We start from the raw sequence: 19995 nt of genomic DNA, 5'->3' as shown, positions 1-19995 counted from the left end.
TGCCATCTGCTCTGGAATATCCCTTTGGTCAGTTGGGATCACCTGTCCTGGCTGTGTCTCCCCCCAGCCTCCTGACCAGTGTGGCAGCACTAAAAGGCCTTGGCTCTGTGTAAGCCCTGCTCAGCAATGACAACACATCTCTGTATTATCAGCCCTGTGTGCAACACAGATCTAAAACACAGCCACATACCAGCCACTGTGAAGAAAATTAACTCTACTCCACCCAAAACCAGCACATCAGGTCATGGCAGAGTCAATTTCTTTGAAGACTGTGGAAAGGGTGAAAATGGACCTGTTTTTCAACTTCTTTTACATAGAATCACAAAACAAAAGTAACTTTGAATGCATTTTAAGTGTGTAGGAAAAAAAAATTTTTTTGCTTTTTTCTTTCTCAACAAGAAAACTGCTGTGTGTTTTTCTTGTATTATTCTCAAGTTTTGCAGATGTGGAAACTGCAGATTATCAAGACTTTGTTTCTATTACTTAAAGTTTTTCTTTGCATGTCTTAAAATGCCAAGCATAAGTATAAAGTAATTTTTTCTGCTTATATGTAGTTATTATATTACACTATTGACATCAGTAAGGTGTCAGTATAAGGTAATAGCTCAGAGTCAAAATAAACCTTAAGCAGTCTTAGAGACACTCTCCCCATACCAGTTACCAGTATGTATCTGCCTGCTGCTTCAAGGAAGGAATTACATGTCATTATGGGAGATCAGTGCCATATCTGTGTTTTCTTATGTATTCTGTATCATTTGTGGAGTACAGTATTTGACTTCTATTGCTGTCAAGTGCACAGAGGCAAGGCTGGGAAAGCTGCTTCTTTTCATGTCTCTCAAGTGATATCCTGGCAGTTGAGTGCAGGAAGTTTTGGCTGTCAGTATACAAAGCAGTTGATTCAAATAAAAAAAATTGATTTGAATTAAATTGGTTTTCATAGATCAGTTTTCATGTACTAGCTTTCTTTGATGTATCTGAGTTACTGAATCTCTCAGTTCAAAGCTATAAATTAAAAAAGGATTAAATACTACCTTTCCTGAAAGATACTTTCTTAAAGCATCCTTACTGTTCTTTAAAGTGACAAAGCCAGGACACAAATGAAGATATATTTTGTCTCACTCGCTGAGTACACCTTTCATTCGAAACTCAAGTGTGTAATTGTGTACATCAGTCTTAATTTACTTATTGAGGCTTGTGGTACTAACTGCATGTATTTCATCTGTTAGGACATACCAATTAAATCCACCCATATAGACCATAAAAAGTTAGATCAAAAAAGTAATACTGTATGCGTCAATTTAGCAAATTAGAATAATCTATAAGGGATTCTTAGCTGTATAAAATATAAAACATATTGTGCTTCACAAATGCAAACTATATTAAATACTCAGCTTGGTTCCTGACTGTATTTTTTTTTTTTTTTTAAGTCAAATTGTGCTTATTACTGTTTTGGGTGCAGAATTTCTTTCTAGGGTATTGCAATAAGTGGGAAATGGGCTTAGAATCTGAATACATTCTTATATTAAGAAGAAATTTAATTGTATGATATATGGCTTTCATACTTCACTTTTAGGGATAGCATTGTATTTATTTCGGCGACAATGGACAATATAAGACAGATTTCTCAAAGATCATGCTTCTGTTTTGAAGAGACTTTGGTAATATAGTAAAACCTCTATTTTCTGATTGTTTAGGCATACTAATGATGTTTAACTGATGTGTGTAAGGAATATATTGACCAAATGGACAGTAAGTTACTGTGTATATAAGTCAAAGATGAGCTACCACTATTTCTCCCTACAAAGTTTGACTTCCATGGGAAGGTACAAGACCAGATTAACAGACTGATCTGGTCTTGGAAATAGTGTTTGTCCTCTCATGGCTTCAGCCATTTGGGTATTTACACTTTTCTAAAGAAAATAAGGAAGTTTCAGTGTAGAATATGATAATGGTGTGTGTTACATTAAGTTCACAGCCTTTCAGAAACTGAATAGTTATTTGTGATAACAAGTTGCTGCTGTTTTTTTAACTGGTAATTGATGGCAAAAAACCTCTAGACATTTGGAAGAGATGTAGTACTTCAATGAAGCAACAGGTAACAGCATGTAAAAAGGAAATGTTTTTTAGGAAAATTAAGTACAGGGTTTATTAGTTCAAAATCTAGATGTATATATTTTCTAGGTATAATTTTAGGAAAAATCCCAATGTCGATCACACTTCCTGCAGAAAATGTAGCAGTTATATGGAGGTGAAGTGCCTAAATTCCTGGACAGTTCGGAGTTAACCTCAGTTTCCTCTTGGTTGTTTCGGGATCAGTTTTCCCAGTGCACACTAGAGGGCAGTCTGCTCCTTCCCAGGGGAGGCTGCTGCTCCAGCGCTGGCTGATTGATTCACCTCGGTGATTCGCGTTGGAGTACAAAATTAATAGCAAACTCTTGTACAAATTATTGCCCTGCTTGGGTTTAGTATGGATTGTTTACCTAGATGTCTCTTTGGAAGCTTTGTAATCTGTAGTTGTTTTGATTTTAGTGTGGTAAGTAGGAGTTTCCTTCCTTGGTTTGAGTCCTGTCATAACCCAGTCAAATGAAATAATGAAGTTCTAGCATGTCTCAGTTCCAGCAGTGATGCAGTCTGAAGCAAGGATTATCAGCATTTGTGAATTTGAATTCCTTTTTCTGGAACTCAGAAAAGTAAGGCCCTCTGTGCCTGGTAGAGTAACATTGTAGTACTGAAGAAAAAGAAATGCATTTTTATGCTGTGACTCTAGAACGTATCATATCTTCCTGTTAGGCTCTAGAGCATGAGTGTAATTTTTCTAAGTCAAACATTTAGCAGACTCCTAGTCTAAGGTAGAGATTTCCATTCCTGTTAGGATAGGTATGTAAAAGAGGAAAACACTGACACCTCATGTATTTTTAGTAAGTTCTGTTTTATTACTTAACCAGATACATGATTTCATATAATGAAATAAGAAGAATCTGATAATAAACATTTGCAACTCATCAGTTTTAATCAGCAAACTGAAGACTGTCTTTTTTCATCTAATTTTTTCCCCATATATGCTCTTTTTTCTCTCCATCATTATTTTTTTTGCTTCTGAAGACTTCTTGACTTAAGAGATCAAAATATGCTTCAGTGAGACTGGCTCTCTAAGCCTGTCCAGCATAGTGTTGTGTTAGTTCTTCAGTGCTTTCATTCTTGGCAATGATTGTAACTTGTGTGTATTTGGAGATGATGATGTTTATTTTCAGTTAATAAAACAATACCAAGTTTGTTACTAGTTCCATAAAGACAGACTCAAAGTATCTTCTCAAAAGGTACTGCTGAAAAGTCCATCTAGAAACCTCACATAATTAGCTTTCTTTCATGAGAGTGTATGATTGTGTTGCTTGTCTGTGAAGTGTTGAACTTCTTCCCTGCTCTCTTTTTCCTAACACAAGTGTTTTGAAACAAATTTGCCAGATATGCAGAGACCATTAAGTGGAGGTGTGCTTTTGCACTGCATCCAGAACAGTAGCATATGGATGTTTTCAATCTGTTCTGAACCATGCCAATTTCTGTAGGGATTTTGTCCATTTATACACCACATTCAGTGTGCCTGCAGTAAATGGCACTTTCATGAGAGAATTCCAGCAAAATCTGAATTGTCAGTGAAGTGCTGTTGGTTGAGTAGTACATACCCAGCTGGAGTACACTTTACCATTAGAGGCAGATGGGTTTGGGCCACTGAAACACAAGTTCATAATTCTATTGGAATGTTGAAGATCCTTTGGTACTTTTTCAGCAGCGGGGGAATGATGGGACAGGAAGGTAATTCTCTAAGCTGCCTGGAGTCCAAATAAGATGAGGCTGCAAACCACAAATCACACTGTAATTTCAAAACCTCATAAAGCTCATTCTCTTAGTAATGACTGCTTTACAGATTTCGAGCATGTCATCCTGAAGATGGTGGTGATGTTTCCAACTGAGTCTTGTGTATAAGATTATACACTGCTTCGCATTTCTCTACAGGAAGGAAGTTAAATTTAAGTGTTTGGTTAAATTAAATAGTTTTGGAATACGTAAACTTTGTCAGTGTTTTGGCAAGGGGTGGGGAGGAGGAAGGGGAGGGAGATTTAAGAGTTTAAAGTAGACAGATTTTTTGGTGCTGTTAGGTGTTGATTCCATTATATTAGTATTTTTGTCTATAGAAAATTATAAGTAGCTATAAAACATGTACCTTTTAATATATTGGATATTTCAAGCATTTATTTGCATAATTCTGTCCTCCAAAGGATTACTATTTTAAGTCATGACATCAGAGCATGTCTTTTTGTTGGATTTTTTTCCTGATAGAAAATTCAGTGTCATTTTCATAGAGTATCTTTTCCATGCTATAATTGAATGTTGACTCCTTGTGTCACTCCAGGAAGTGGCAAAAAGAACGTTTGAAGGACAAAGAACATGAAACAGCTGAGGAACTTTCTGAAGAAAGTGACGTTGAATTTGAAGAGGGTTTCAAAGTACCAGGATTTCTCTTCAAAAAGCTTTTTAAGTATGTATTGTGTACATTATTTTTATATTATGCTGCTGTATGCTGTTAATAATATTAGTAGTAATAGTCATGGTGAGTTCCAGATGCCCTTTGCTGTAACTTTGACTTCAGTGAACGATGCCTCAACTTTTACTTCAATTGTTTCAGTAGGATTCTTCCTTTAAAAAAGATTTCAGGATCAAACTTCAATGTAATTAACTTACTGTGAGCACAAAATGCAATTACATGAAAATACAGATGATAACTGGCTGATATGAATATTGTAAATGTGTATTAGCTGAACTATGAATTGAGAAGCTCTCCTTGTCTATTTTTATAAATGCTTTCTTTTATTGATACATGCTTGCTCCTAATAAAGGTGTGGAGTGGTAGAACAACTTTACTTTGAAACATAAGATGTTGGCAAGATGTGATAAAAGAAAAAAACAAGAAATACCATGTTTCTCTAATTGGGTGGAGTGAAATTTTCTGCCAGTAAAAAATATGAACAACTTTTTCTTTAAGTAACTACTCAAAGTATTTTCAAAGTAACTACTTGTAATTCGTATGAACATTTTGCCAGGTAAAATTTTAAAATATAGAGAGTGAATTCTTAATTCCTCTGGTAGATGGAAAGCACGCTACAATTCATTCTTTAGTTATTTAATGCTTAATTACAGATTTGGACATAACTGTTTTCTGTTTCAGTTTTTTAAAACACAGTGCCCTGTGATGCTTTCAAGTTCATCTCAAAAAGGCTAATGATAAACGACAGCCCAAACAAGCTAGCAGCTGACCAGTTAACTTCATCCATAATCTCTCCCTTAAATTTCATGCATAATGGGCTTGAATTCAGTTTTGTTGGCAACATCTCACACAGCAGGAAAAACATCTTCTCTTTCAAAGCAACTCTTAGAATCTTACTGTAGTAGAAAGCCCTGGTTTATAATGGGTGTGCGTGCTATCCCTTCCAAGAGAACCACTTAGTCTTGACCTCAAAGAAATTATTACTGTTGTCCTGTAGTCCTCAGAAGGAAAGCACTAGCTCTGAAATGGGATTGAATTAATGACTTGGTTGCTGGGACCATACAGAGCCAATATGTGGTCTCCAGTTGTTTATGCGATGGTACTGCACAAGTATTCATCTTGAGGACGGATGTGTGGTCTGAGCAACCCGAAGGGAAATGAAATAGAGTAGTCACTAAAAATTAATCTTGAAGATGCAAGCCTCGCTAATGAAGGGTATCCCTGCAAGCATGAGTCAGTTGGCAAAACTTCTTAAGTGGTTAGAAAGATCAATTGAGTTGAATGATTTGTCTGACTTGTAGCTTAAATGCTGAAATCTCCGATGTAGGAAAGCCCATAGTCAATAGTCATTAAAAACTGTTGAGTTCTGAGCAAGTTTAGTACAAAACATGGAAGTATATTGACCCATGGATATGTATAGCATGTACTTTAAGTGATCTTCCTGCATAGTTAAAGTCCAAAGAAGTTAGCTCATGCTGGAAGTAGGAGACCCCCAGGTCTGTTCTTTGGTAAGCCTGTTAAAGTGGACAGTCAGTTTCTTCCCTGCACACTTGTCTGCTTTGATGAACGTTGAGCAGGAATAGCATTGATACTGCTGTGGAACAAAACCAAGCAGAGCTGCAAACATTGCCTTATCCTGCCTGCACTAAGCCTGAGAGAATGTTCTCTGTATGAAAAAGGAAACAGGCTTCATCATTATTTGCTTCCAGATTTCCCTGATAAATCTGAAACACAGTTTTGTCTCTGCAACAATGCAGCTGAACTCTGGTAGCTACTGTGGTGAATTTTGAGGGATGCATCACAGCATGATTGCTCATGTGAAAAACAGGCCAATATAACTATTTTGGAAGACCAGCAGCACTTTTATTTACTTCCAGAATATTTTTGGAATTAAAAAAAATTGGTGCAACAAAAGTGTAAGGTTGAAAAAAATTAATTATCTTTCCATATAACCACAGAAAATGGAGGAGGATGTGTTCCTTTAACTTTTGCATAGTTACAATTATTGCATGTTTATATGATTATACAAAGAAAGCACCTGCATCTTTCATGTTTTTAAATAACCACAGAGCAGAATTTTTCACAAGCTTAGTTATCCATGGGGAAGCTTTCTCAGGAGAAGGAAGGAGAGGGAGAAATATGCTTATAAATTCATCTAATTTTAAAGCTCTGTATGTAATCCTAAAAAATAATACAAATTTATATCAGGAGGTTATTGAATGGTTGTCTTCTGAAGAGACATGCTGAACATTAGTCTGGGGGAGCAGCTTATGACTGGAATTAGGCTTATCTTCAATTCTTTAATGTTTGTCAGAAAATGTTTTGTCTTCATAAAATGTAGCAATGATAGCATCTTAATCCAATTATAGCTAATCTTGCAAGTTATTTCATAGTTGTTCTATAGATTGCTGCATTTTAAGGTGAATTAATTTCTAATAAAAGGGTTTCTTAAGGGCTTCATGGCATAATGCTTTTGAGACACCAGCAGATAGTGTGATGTCGGAACATTAGATGTGTTCTTCGATCATCTTTTTTTAACTACTCAAGCCATTTGTTTGTCTCCATTTAGCATTCTCTAAATCCATACCAAACTCACACAAATTGATTTTTAATAGTACTTTGTAGACACTAGTGTTGTTAGCTGTCAGTGGTCCTAAATATTACTTGTTCAAGGATGGAAACAGGATTTTGAAATGCACACAAGAAATCACCTAAAATGAACAACCCTTATTTAAAATTAAAGTGTTTTGTTCTTTGCTGTGCTCTGCACTCCAGAAATGTGTACCATCAAGAAAATTATCAGTAACCTTTTTTTTCCCTGTAAGTTACAGGGCACTGAGGTGCTGAAACATTTGCATCTTTTTTTTTTTTTTTAATGGGATTTAAAGATATGTTTTTTCATTTATTTCTTTTGTTTTCAATTTAACCCCCACACATGGTGTGTTATTCTTACTAGGCTCACTATTTCATATTGTTATAAAAAGGTATGTCCTAAAGTGATTCTTAGTCCAGCATCGTATCTTCACCTTTTTAGCTTGCCATCATAAAGCTTGCTTTCTAGTCCACTTCTTTTAAGTGGAATGTGTTTTACATTGTTGCTTGTACAATTTCCAGTGAAGGACTGGGAGTAGAAATTGCTCTGATGCTCTCACATAATGGTCTGCTGTATCCCATGCACTGCAGTAGTTTCTATTGCTTAGCCTTGATTTTTTTCTTCATTGAAAGAGACTAAATGTTATTAAATAAATTTATGTATAAAAAAAGCATGGTTTGGCAGATCTGATCAGTTTTTGTAGTGGAGTATGAAGTCAGTACCCATTACAAGTCAATCTTTTCCTTCAGTTCAAGGTATATGTTCCAAATAATATTATTTACTAGACCCTTGTATGTTGTCTTTTCTGAAAAGATAATGCTTCATAAGAGTAAGTTTCCAAGTTGCTTTTAGCACTTAAAATATATATGAAATAAAATACCCTCTAATTACCATGACTATCAGTTTAATTAGAAATGTTTTAGTGTTGCATAAAGAACGAAAGTCACATGTAATGTCTGAATGCATCAAAAATGTATGACCTAGTAAATACAGCACTCATGTAAAACACACATCCAGCATGTTACTGTAACTGGTATAAGAACCTTGCCAAATGATTAATTCATGAGTACTTTCTGTTATGATCTGTATTATCAAACATTTGCCATCTTCTTTTTCCTTGTTTTAGGTACCAGCAGACAGGTGTTAGGTGGCTTTGGGAATTGCACTGCCAGCAGGCAGGAGGAATTCTGGGAGATGAGATGGGATTGGGCAAGACCATTCAGATAATTGCCTTCTTGGCAGGTCTGAGCTACAGCAATATGAGGACTCGTGGTTCAAATTACAGGCAAGTGCTTCTCTGCAGACTGTCAGTCTGTGGAGCTCAATTAATATTTCATCAGATGTATTACTGGTGGAGGAGGGTCCTGTGAATTATTAATGACATTTCAATTACAATATTCCTTTAATTCTTTTAGTGGGGGACATCAAAGGAAAAATTTTACGAGACAATGGAGCTGTAGGGCAGGAAAAATTAAACATGTAACACTTTTAATGAATTCCAGGCATTGATGCTTCATTTTGCAGATGAGCCACGCTAGATATTTTGGGTCAATACAGTGTCTAAGGTTACCTTCCACAAATGGATTGTTTACAAACTCAATTACATTAATATCAGTAGTTTACACAATATGGAATTTTAAATTAGATGTAATACCTTTAGTTCCATTTATTAAATTTTACATTAAAATATTTGTTCTGGCAAGCCACCAGGTAAATATTTTACAGGAAGTAGCAAGCTGATTTGCAGTGAAAGTTAGAGTTTCTGATGGGCAGGGAATTATCCATGCCAAAAGTTAGTAGTAAGAGTAAAACCAATAAGTTATACAGCAGAATTTCCATCAGTTTTTGGTTTTCTGTTGTTGCTTTTCAAAACATACGCTACTGTGACTGGCCTTTCTTACAAGATATTTTATGTTTTTTTGTTACTGAACAATGCTTTAAAATTTCTTTTTCATAGGTGAAATTACTGGCAAGACACTTGTTTGTGTCCTCGGATTTGCAAATGCACGCATGAATAGTACTTGATTTTTTTACTTCTGTTGGCCTGTATACCTGATGTAAATAGCTACATGAAACTTAGCAACTATCATAGTACTGTCCCAAACAAAAATAATTACCTCTATATAGAGGTATGTTTAAATTATGTTCAGCTTGTACATGGATTGTAAAATAATGCTTTAAAGAGAAAATATTCCTGTTTTTTCTCCAGTTGCTTCTTAATAAAGCCTTAATATAAAAAAACCCCACAGGTCCTTCATCACTCAGGCCAGTTGATTTACTTTAATATGGCTGCCTGGTTAAGGATGCTACTGTCCAGATTATTTTATATTCCCTACCCCACTTGGGAGGCCAGTGAGTTGATGGAAATCCTTCAGGGACGTCTCTTGACGCTTTTAAATAGTGTGAAACTACAGTAAAACTTTGAAAAGGCCAGAATCAATTTGCCCACCTAAGTTGCAGTGTTCTTTTTGCATGGAAGATAATGTGTTGAATTTCTTGTTTTGGCTGGTGCATGTCATTGAGTCCATCATGGTAGTGATTCCATGGGAAGAAACAAGGTTTAATATATTGGTGAAGTTTGCTCTGATTTTGCTTGTGTGCTGTAAGGCAGACAGTCTAAACTACTTGATCTTTCCTAGTCAAGTGTTACCCCCCCCTGGACTGAGAAGGCAGTAATCCTGGCAGCCAGTAGTACTGGTTAACTTGTTTCTACTTGAAAGAGTGCGGTCTGATAGGCAGGAGGCTTTCTGGGCAGCCCCTGCTGCAAAGCCAGCACTAAGAGTGGACAAAGTTGTGTTGCCCACTCTATGTGTCTTCCAGACTAGCTTGGGCCTCGTTACCTTGGTGTGTAACAAAAACCTTTTCACTACAGGCTTGGCTTCATTTATTTGAGACATCAGATGAGAAACTGACAGTTTATACACCGATTATTTACCCATCTGTGCTCTTCAGGATACTGAGACATAAACATAAACAGCTCAATCTCTACTTTGAGTGGCAGAGATTAATTTCCATGGTGCTTAGGTAAATAAAAATCCATTGCCCCAGAAAACATATATGGCTCTTGCTGCCCTGGTCTCTTATTTTTGCTAGGATTTAGTTATTGTTTCAGCTTGAAAACATGATTTGCCAGTCCTTGGCAATATTTGGTTATAATGAAACATGTTTTCCTCCACTAATTTTTTGTGTATTTAAAGATTATAAATATAGTATAAATACAGCTTCCTTTTTCTTGGTAGCAAGTTGCAGGAATAGATCTTATGTGCAATTCTAATTGCATCCAATTAAATAACAACAAATAAAGGATGCTTGTGAGTTTGGGCTTTATAAACTAGAAGCAACAGAAGAAAGAGATTTGGATATATTGATCATACGTGATATTGACCATAAGCTATCAGTACAATGTGTCTGTGAAAAAAGGACAGAATACAATATGGCAATATATTTGGAGTAAGAATAGGACAGCACTGTCTTTGTACAAGACACTAGTAAGACTTTAGTTTTGAATTTTTTAGTGCCACCTTTGTTCAAGGAAAGCAAATATAAATTGAATGGGCAGCAGAGCGAGTCTTGCAGTGTTGCAGTGATTAGAAGAATGAAGGATGCCTCCTAAGTGTGGCAAGCAGAAGTATATGATTTGTTTAGTTTTGTGAAACAGCTCAGACTGGAAGAAACTAGATGACTCTTTTATATAAATAAATAAAAGGTCTCAAGAGAATAATAAAATGTTGGCTAGTGCAAAGTGGTTAGAGTCAGACTAGACACAGAAGAGTTTTCACACAGCCAAGTGGAGGGAGAGTGGATTTTCTGAAAATTGATTCAAGGAGGTGTAAACTCTTTGTGTAAGCTGAGGGGGAAAAAAATCTGGATAAACCCTGCATGTGAGCTTGTGTGATACAGACCAGGGGAATAAACAGTGGTATTTTGTTACTACCCACGAGGAGTGAGAAACTAGTATGTTCTGGGAAGGTTGGCTTTCTTGCTGTAGATATTTTTAAGAGCAGTAGCAGGGTTATTTGGATTCGTAGCATAGTTGAAGCTACTCTCCAAGTTCTTATTTCCCTTTGGATTGCTGGGAGTTTTTTAATTAGACCATGTAAGGTTGTGTTCTAGTATTTTATAATAAGCAACATCCAGGTTGTTGTATATGTATAAGCTTTTAATAAAGAATATTATTTCTTCATGTCAGCAGTTTCTGAAGGCATTAAGGGGTTTGTTGTTTTTTTTAAGTGGGGTGTTGCTGGTGTGTGAGAAATCTTTTATTGCTATCAGTATGTGATCTTGAATGTATACTGTGAACTTCTGCATTGTTTATTTATTACCACTTGGATAGTACATAGACACAGGTCAGTGTATGAAAACTGAAGCTATTGCCTTTGTTTGCAAAGTCATTTTGTTCCATTTTTTTAAAAGAGCAAATATATTTGAAAAGTAACTGCTAGTAACCACTAGTTAATATATTTCTTACATGATTGTTGATATGTATTTGTGGCAGCAGTATTTTTTATTTGGCTAGTGTGCAAAAGATTTTTCCCTTCATAACCTTAAGAGCAGCTCTCAACTTAATATACAGAAAGACTTTGTTTCAGACTTCTTTAGTAATTCTCAGAAACAATAATATAATTATGAATAAGAGACTTATGAGACAGTTTGAGCCAAGCTCAGATCTCAACTTCCATGGATAATATAGTCTGCCACTTTAGAATCCTTCTCTTATGTATAAACTATGGTGATGAGAGTAGAGTATATTACCAACATGAAGCAGAACACCTGTGTATAAGTCCATTTGTGAGACTCTAGCTACACATTCTGTATAATAGAAGTAATAAAATAATTGCTTGTTAATGATTTCTTTTTGCCTGTAGAAACAGCAGTCACTAAAACGTGATTTGTAATATCACAGGAGGAAGTTCCCTTATGCCATATTGTTTGGAGCTTTTCTATTCCTGTTTATCTTGATAGATGCATCCATTAACTGGTCAATGGGTAGAATCTTTTAGCAGCACCCTCTTCATCTTCCTTTAAAAAACAGACTTCCAGGAAAACAAATTGCCAATTAATTTCCATAGCTCTCATATTCCACTTCAGCTGTTAAATATGTCATTTTAATATGTGTGTATTTTAATGAGCCACTTAATACAGATTATTTATTTCACATTAAGGGTATTTTTATTGAATACTCTATTTTAGGTACCAGGGATTGGGTCCAACAGTGATTGTTTGTCCAGCTACTGTGTTGCATCAGTGGGTAAAAGAATTCCACACTTGGTGGCCTCCATTTAGAGTCGCTGTGCTCCATGAAACTGGTTCTTATACAAAGAGTAAGGTAATGATTGACATCCATTTTGTAATTCCAGAGGCTTCTTTTTTTTTTCTTGTTACTAGCAAAAAAAAAAAAATCCCCTGTTGCTTAATACTTCTGTGTAGGAAAGAGCTTGTGCCCTTTCTCTGAATGTCTTAAAAGAACAAAATGTTCATTGTCTTGTGTAGATTTTGTAGTAAACTGGACTAAAAGGGGGATGACATGGAATGCACGTATGTTATGATAAAGACTTGTATTGCCTGAACAAATTAAGCATAGTAACAGGTTTCTTGCTTGAGCTTTCCTTGTGCTCTAGTCCATGCTAGGAGTTTGTGATGGGACTGCTTGTACACCAGTTAAATGCTTGTCGCACTTGTGAATTCTCTTCTTGCATTTCTGTGCATCACTATGTCATTGATGTGATATTTAATGTGTGTTGTAGTGCTAGGTCTGGTTTAGCAAGCTGCAGCTTTCCCTGAGAGCTCAGCAGGGCTGCTTAGGGCAGAGCGAGCATTTCGCCCTCCCGTAGTCCTTTTCCGACGGCTCCACGCTCTTGCTCCAGCAGCCATCAGCCTTGCAACCAGTGATGGTGAAAGAGGCGAGAAGGGGCTCTCCATCAGGGACCTTTAATGGTTACATCTTGTCCCAGCACCCCCAGAGGCAGAGAGACCTCGTGATCCGGGCGCAGGGGGGTTTTCTCAGGGGCTCAGGGCTGGTACATGGGCAGAGTTGGGGTACAGGAACCAGTAGGGAGAGCCCGAGGGAGTGGCCAGGACTAGGGGCAGGGGAAAGTGGGGGAACAATATGGGATCAGAAAAGCAGTGGGTAAACAGATCACCACAAATGTGGTTTGCGTGCATGGGCAATTTCTCTGCAGTTGGTTGCTGTCAGTTGATATCGCTTAGTCTCATTTTCTTTAATGACAGAGTTACTTCATTAGTTTTCATTGTTTCAAGCAGAGCCCTTTCTGTGTTTCAGTTTTCTGTGTCTGTCTCTTCATATGCATGTTCTTTGTCTGTTTCTTAAGCTGGAAAGTCTGACTTGTCTGAAGTTTCAAACTTTGGTACCTTGCAGGAACAAAACAAGGAAAACTTAGATTTTTATTTTCCCCTAGCCTTATATTTCAGATGCTTAAATGGATTTTTAGGATTCAGCAAAGCATTTTAAAATTTCTCTTTAAATATTTATTGAATTTCTTGTAATAACATTAAGATTATATGGTGCTTAATTGCACTTGATTAAACGTATTCTGAAGTAATTGATGTAGTTACAGTACATGGCAAAAAAGGAGTAGCACACTCTAATGTGCTAATAGCTTCCTGTTGTTCAATTAACTTGGTGTGTTTTCAAGCCCTAAAAGTCTGTTGACCTCAATAACATGGTTGCATGTCTTCCTAAATTAAATCATGCGTGCTTATTTTGGGCTGTTGGTTAATTAATGGACTTGACAGACTGACTCAAATTTTTCCATCTGCAGGAATAGTCAGGTTTTCAAGATTTCATTGTTGTCCTTCAAATGCATATTCAACAACTTAAAGATGTTAGCACTTTCAAGCAGATTTAGAGAACTGAACCTAATGCCTCATCTTCTAAGAGCTGCAAAAATGCTTTAAACAAGTGTCACTGCTGATAAGGTCTTAACCTCATGCACATTTTTTTCCTAGATGCCTCTTAATCAGAGAAGAGCAAGCTAACCCAACTTTCCCATTCTAGTTCCCCTTTTACCTGCAATAAAAGTTTGCCTCAAATTAGCATAAGTAACACTTGTACACTGAAAATATATCATAAAATACAGGATGGGTGATTTACTCCTGCCTAGGATTTATTTTCAATATACATTCTTTCTATGAATACTTTAGTGCTGATCTGATCTTAACAGCAATTCCATCTGCTGATAACCTATGGCATTACAGAAGACCACTTTTACATATCTTAACTTTGTAATATTCATCCAGGGACCATCCAGCCCTTATGCTCTGGCATAATACATAAAAGAATAAGTAAGTTAAAGAATATCAAAGTAGTGGTTAGACTGCATAAATTTTTTGAGATTAAATTTACATGGCTAAAAGCCAGCTCCCTGTTCACCTGTGGTCTCAGTGTTGCAGAGGCCTGTTGGGAATTAACCAGGATTCACCTGTTCTATTAGTGTATCACAGTTTATCACAAAGTAAATGAGAAGATTTTTGTGCTGGACAGCTCCAGGAGAGGATTGGGGAACTGAACTTTGTTACCAGCTTTGGAGTGAGAAAGGTCATTTCAGCCTCTGAAGAGGTTACAATTTTCTGAACCAGTGGAGGAACATAATTGTTCTCCAGACTAACTGGACATCAGACAGTGAAGATACTAATGGATTTTGAGGACTACCTTATCATGTAGTGGTTGGCCAGCAGGTTGTGGTAAAACGCAGCATGCAGCTTGTTCTCTGCAGGTCTGTGAAAGAGTCTCTACAGGTCTATGAAAGAGGAGCAGGTGGTTTCTAAGGAGCAAAGAATAATTGTAAAACTATTGAATTAGAATTTTGGAGAAAAAGGGTTAAGCAATGATAGATGTCCCATAAGGCAAGACAGTATTTCATAGCAGAAACAGACAACAGCTGAAGTTTCACTTGATAAAATTTAAGTTGATATTTTAGGTGAGATGGATGTACATAATTTTTACCGTAACATTGTCAGGAATCCTGATGTCTTAGGAAATACTAAATCTTTCAACATTGGTGAAATTATATGCCTTTATGAATAGGCATTTTTTGGTGTACCTTCTAAGATACACAAGCATTGATGCAAGAGCCTGTTTCCCAGTTCTTCAGAGTTGCCCACAGAAGTATTTCACTTGACAGTGAAGAGTGGGGAAGACATCTGTTCTGATTGTTTCATCATAAATTGATTCTAGGCAACACTTCCCACATCTGTTCAGTTAGTGACACTTCTTTATTGTTACAAATGGACTTTGACCAATGTGGTAAGTGAAAAGCTCACTGATTTTTACCTTTTTACCAGTCCATTTTGGTTTTCTTTGCAAGTAGTTACAGGATTTTCACAATAATGGTATGAAATAGCATCCTGAATTGTGAGCAACAGATTGGCTGCAAACCTTGTCAGCCCATTTCAGCTTAGTCACTGAGAGATCTCACTGCTATAATATTCGTGTGGTTTTTAGCATATGTGAAGCTTCCAAAGAGAGACTGTGTTATTCCTTTTCTAAAATAACAATGATAGAAAATTCTGACAGTAAAAGAGGGAAGTGTAAATTTCCAGTTTCACCCCTTGGACTATGACTAATTTAAAGGCCTTCAGCTATCTACAAAGGAAGGCAGATTGCTACTTTAGATGATGAAAGGAAGACACAGTAGCAAGTTTTGAGCTTGTTTAAAGCATTCAGATGAAATGTAAAACTTGCTCTTTTTATTATTATTATTAATTTTGATTACAGATTATTTAGCTCTTCTATGATGATAAATGTGCTTAAGTTTGAGCAGTAGGTGGAACCACATCTAAATGATAGTCTTCCCCTGTGAAGTCAGCTTTCAGTTTGAGCAAGGTATGGCATTTGTGGCTAAATGTGTCCTGCAGTGCAGTCTTACGCTGTTAAGCTCCTACTGTGGTTTACACTCAAATCTGATCTGTAAACACTGAGTGCTCTGAGACCTCTAAGCATGAGAGAAAACAAAGAACTAAATCTAATGTAGTGTATCACAAGTGCTGTTCTATTTATGGTATAGAACAGAAGGTAAGGAGAAAAAACTTTGATAGTGTTGGGAAAAAAGCCTTCTTTGCTTCTGACAAGCAAAGAGCTTGTCCTGGTGTTTTAAAACTTCTGTTGGCACATGAGCATTTGTAAATCATAGAATGTAAGAGGCAACATGAACTTTGGTTATCTTGTTCAACATCTCACATATGGCAAGAGGCTGTATTTTTTAAGTTCAAGGCTGAACTTTTAATTTCTTAATCTTTGAAACAGGTATCACCGAGGTTAACAATTCTTTCTGATGTTAGTCACATACCATTTGTAAATGTGTAACTTTGCATTCCCTTATTCTGGTCAAATGCAGGACACACAATTCAGCCCTAAAAAGTAGTTGTCAGTTCATGATGCTTGCAGCTGTGAAACCATCTACTTGAAGATGACTTTACACATGGAAAATTTTAGACTTTCTAGCCTCACAGTAGAGTACATAATCTACATGTGAAGAAAATAAATTTTGGAGGTTACAGTTACTGGCATGATTTCATATGGAACCTGTATTTTAGCCAAAGGCTCTATTTCTGAGTTAAGGACCAAACTCAGATAAAATTAGTATTGTACTCCAAGAAGTAGCATTCTTGTTAAATATGTACTAAGTGCTTTAGCTCTTTTTATTGCAACTTTTACATTATTAAACATTATAATGTGTTCTTTTGAAGCCTCTTCATGGTGCCATTTATATTTTTTTGTTGGGGCAGGGAAATAATAAAGAGGTTTTATATGTTGAATTTATGGATCCCCAGGCCTAATGGTTGGTTATGAGATAGTGATAAGCCTGCTGAAGAATGCACTTTTGATTCATAGATGATATATGGTTGTGTAAGTGACTAGATACTATCTCTGACTTCACGCTTGCCTCAAAGGTATCTGAATGTTTAGTGAATTTTGTAGTTATCACTAGTCTATTTCTTTAAGTTTAGTCTTAACGTACACACTTCTGTCCAAGAAAATGACCATGTTTAATACATAATATATAAGAGTTCAGAATTGAGGTCCTCTTAAATATTTTTTTTAAAGACTGCTTTATCCCAAAAAAGATAAACCTTATTAAGCATCAGTCCAAACAGTGGTCCTGGTTTTGTACCTTCAGAAGCAAACTTAAAGGTACAGTGAGGTACCAACAGGAAAAAAGTATTTGCTTGGAGTATGTCCTTAGAATAAATCATAAATCTTTTAGCCTTAAGAAATGGTGCTTGCCAGAAATCATCCAGTCTTTGTACATCTTACGTGGTCCAGTGAAGACAAGGCAACACCATCATCTTATCACCCAAGGCTGGGAGAAAATACTGTCCCTGAATTGTAAAGGCCTGAAGTACTGTGCTGAACAAAAATGCAAGTTCATAATTACTCAATTTACTCACATGTTCCTCTATTCATTAGCATCAATCAGATAAAGGCCAGAGTGCAGAATTTCAAAATTAGGTAACTGCTGTGTATCTATCTGTGCCAATCTTTTGGCATTAGTAGGATTTGCCTCTCTCAAGCAGACTGTTTTTAATTTAGTGTTAACAGTGCATGACCTGAAATATTTCACTGAAGTGTATTTCCAGAGAAAAAATAAAATTAAGTTAGATGTGCCTTAATCTAACGAAACAAGAACTCTAGACTAAAGAATACATTATAAAATAGGATAAATTATGAAATACCACTCCCTCAAGAGTTTGTATCCAATATTAGATCTGTTAGCATGTTTTAAAATATTTTAAATTATTCCAAGAACTGCACCTAAAGTGAAGGCAACCTTGAAAAAGTACTCAATGCAGTAAAATGAGACTTAGTAAGTGTTGTAGTGTGAGTTGATAAAATTGTGTTGTTGTATTTCTTCATTGTCAGCACAAATCCTTGTTTATTAAAAATTTAGCTTGAAGGAAACTTTAATTAATTACAGGTTCAGTAAATCCTGACTAGGATTCTGCTGTGGTGTGTTTACAGTGAATGGCCTTCATGTGCCTGTGTTTCACTTCTGTTCTCTCTGCTACCTGACAGCGTGATTTATGGCTGTTGTTTTCTACCAGTCCACTGTTTGCCCTCTAGGAGGGATTGGTCTCTTGAGCCTCCATAATAACAGCAGCACTTTCACAAAACATCTTTTAATGACAAGAGTGTAGCATTCTGTAAGTCAGGCTAATTGCAGACATACCCTTTTAATTGCAAAAATTAGGAGAGGTTACATATTTTACAAGCTTTTAATTTTAAATCACCCGAGATGATTTGTCTTAAGTGTTTGGGTAGAGGTGTCTACAATATTCTATGATAGACCATTGCTGAGACTCAAGAAAAGTTGCAGGCTGTGGATAATATACCAGGTAGAACTAAGCTTTAGATGTCCACACCTGCAGAGAAATCCTACTCTGTCTGAAATACAAATTATTCTAAAGATTACTTATTCTTTTGAGACTCATGATATCAGCATTAAATAATGTGTTGATGATAATCAGAAAGCAGATATTCTTGAACAGTTAAAAGAGTTTTTTGAATCTTCAGGTACGTGTGAGCAAGTAATTTTACAATAAAAGATCATGGATATTGACACCATCTGAGTTTTTGACACGGGTTTTTCCCTTTTGTTTGGTTTTTCTAATTGTTTTTTTGTGGGTGGTTTTTTTTCTTAAAGATACTTCTGGTAATAAGGGGTTTGTCTTTCCTTTAGCAAATGTGGTGGTGATTGTACTTTCTTGTTTTCCTGTCTCATCATCTGCTGTTTGAGTCTTCTAGATTTATCAGTGCAATAAAGATGAGTCCTGAACACTGTCAAAAGTGACATAGACTGTTCCTGCCCTACATAACTTGCAGCTATAAAGGCTAGTTAAAACTTGGGGAAAGGTTAAAGCTTACAAGAGAAGCACAAAATTTGAAGACTGATAGCAACTATATTAATCCTATTAATGAGAATGGTTACACAGAATTTAGGATTAAACAAATAGATTTTTGTGTTTGTTTTTCAGTATTGCATTTGTTTAATTTTCCTCTAACATTCTTAATCTTGCTTGCAGTACGCAAAGCTGGGTTTGTGAAGTGAATATAGGAGAACTTGAAGAGACCAGTTACCTGAAACAAATCCAATGTTTGTTTTTTCAGACATTGCCTGTAAAAAATTAAAAATAAAAACCACTGTTTCCTTCTGACCAGGCTTTCATTCAAATTCTGATTTGCTATAACACAGTATTCAAGTGCTTCATTCTTTGACAGAGGAGCTAAGAATCATATAATCAAAATCTTGCCTATACTTACTTTCTTTGCAAAGTAAATTATAGATCTGCTTTTAGAATACTTTTTCTATGTACCTTGGATAGCAAATCTCTGTGTGTGTAGTTCAGGAGGTCTGGGAATTCTGCCTCACTGACAACGTGCACCTTTTGCTTTTAGGTGAAATTAATTCATGAAATCGCTTCCTGCCATGGAATTTTAATTACGTCTTACTCGTACATTCGACTGATGCAGGACAACATCCACACGTATGATTGGCATTATGTCATTCTGGATGAGGGTCACAAAATCCGAAATCCAAATGCTGCAGTCACACTTGCATGCAAGCAGGTACTTTATAAAAAATAAATTTAAGTGCTCTGGAGGGGGGTTCCAGTATCTAATAGCCTATCATAAAAATATATGTTTGATCATTAATAAAGAATAAAAGCATAAATCACAATGGTCTGTATTTGACTATTTAACTTACTTAACATTTTTAATGAATTTACATGGGTAAATTTACAGAAGTATTGTGGAGGAAAAAAAAAATTAGAAATTTTAAATTGCACAGTAATTTACCAGTAGGGATAAATGTCAGATTGCTGGTGTGAATTTTCTGCTAACAGT

General features: G+C 36.1%; 1 protein-coding gene across 4 annotated transcripts in view; it reads left to right on the top strand.

Annotated features, from left to right (window-relative positions):
* ERCC6 (ERCC excision repair 6, chromatin remodeling factor) overlaps positions 1 to 19995 on the top strand; it is a 52845-nt gene that overhangs the window by 11604 nt on the left and 21246 nt on the right. For all 4 annotated transcript variants that reach the window (XR_006014523.1, XM_042018879.1, XM_042018880.1 and 1 more), the window contains 4 exons: positions 4409 to 4534; positions 8260 to 8418; positions 12324 to 12459; positions 19546 to 19716. Coding sequence is in view for 3 of the 4 variants with exons in the window: in XM_042018879.1 (XP_041874813.1) it covers positions 4409 to 4534; positions 8260 to 8418; positions 12324 to 12459; positions 19546 to 19716 (592 nt within the window). In the remaining variant the exon portion in view is untranslated. The remainder of the gene's footprint in view (positions 1 to 4408; positions 4535 to 8259; positions 8419 to 12323; positions 12460 to 19545; positions 19717 to 19995) is intronic.

The sequence above is a fragment of the Corvus kubaryi genome, unplaced genomic scaffold, assembly GCF_017639235.1.
Source record: "Corvus kubaryi isolate FWS band 111438036 unplaced genomic scaffold, C.kubaryi_AGA036_p1.0 138, whole genome shotgun sequence".
Classification (NCBI taxonomy): domain Eukaryota; kingdom Metazoa; phylum Chordata; class Aves; order Passeriformes; family Corvidae; genus Corvus; species Corvus kubaryi.
This window is presented reverse-complemented; position numbering and strand designations above follow the sequence as displayed.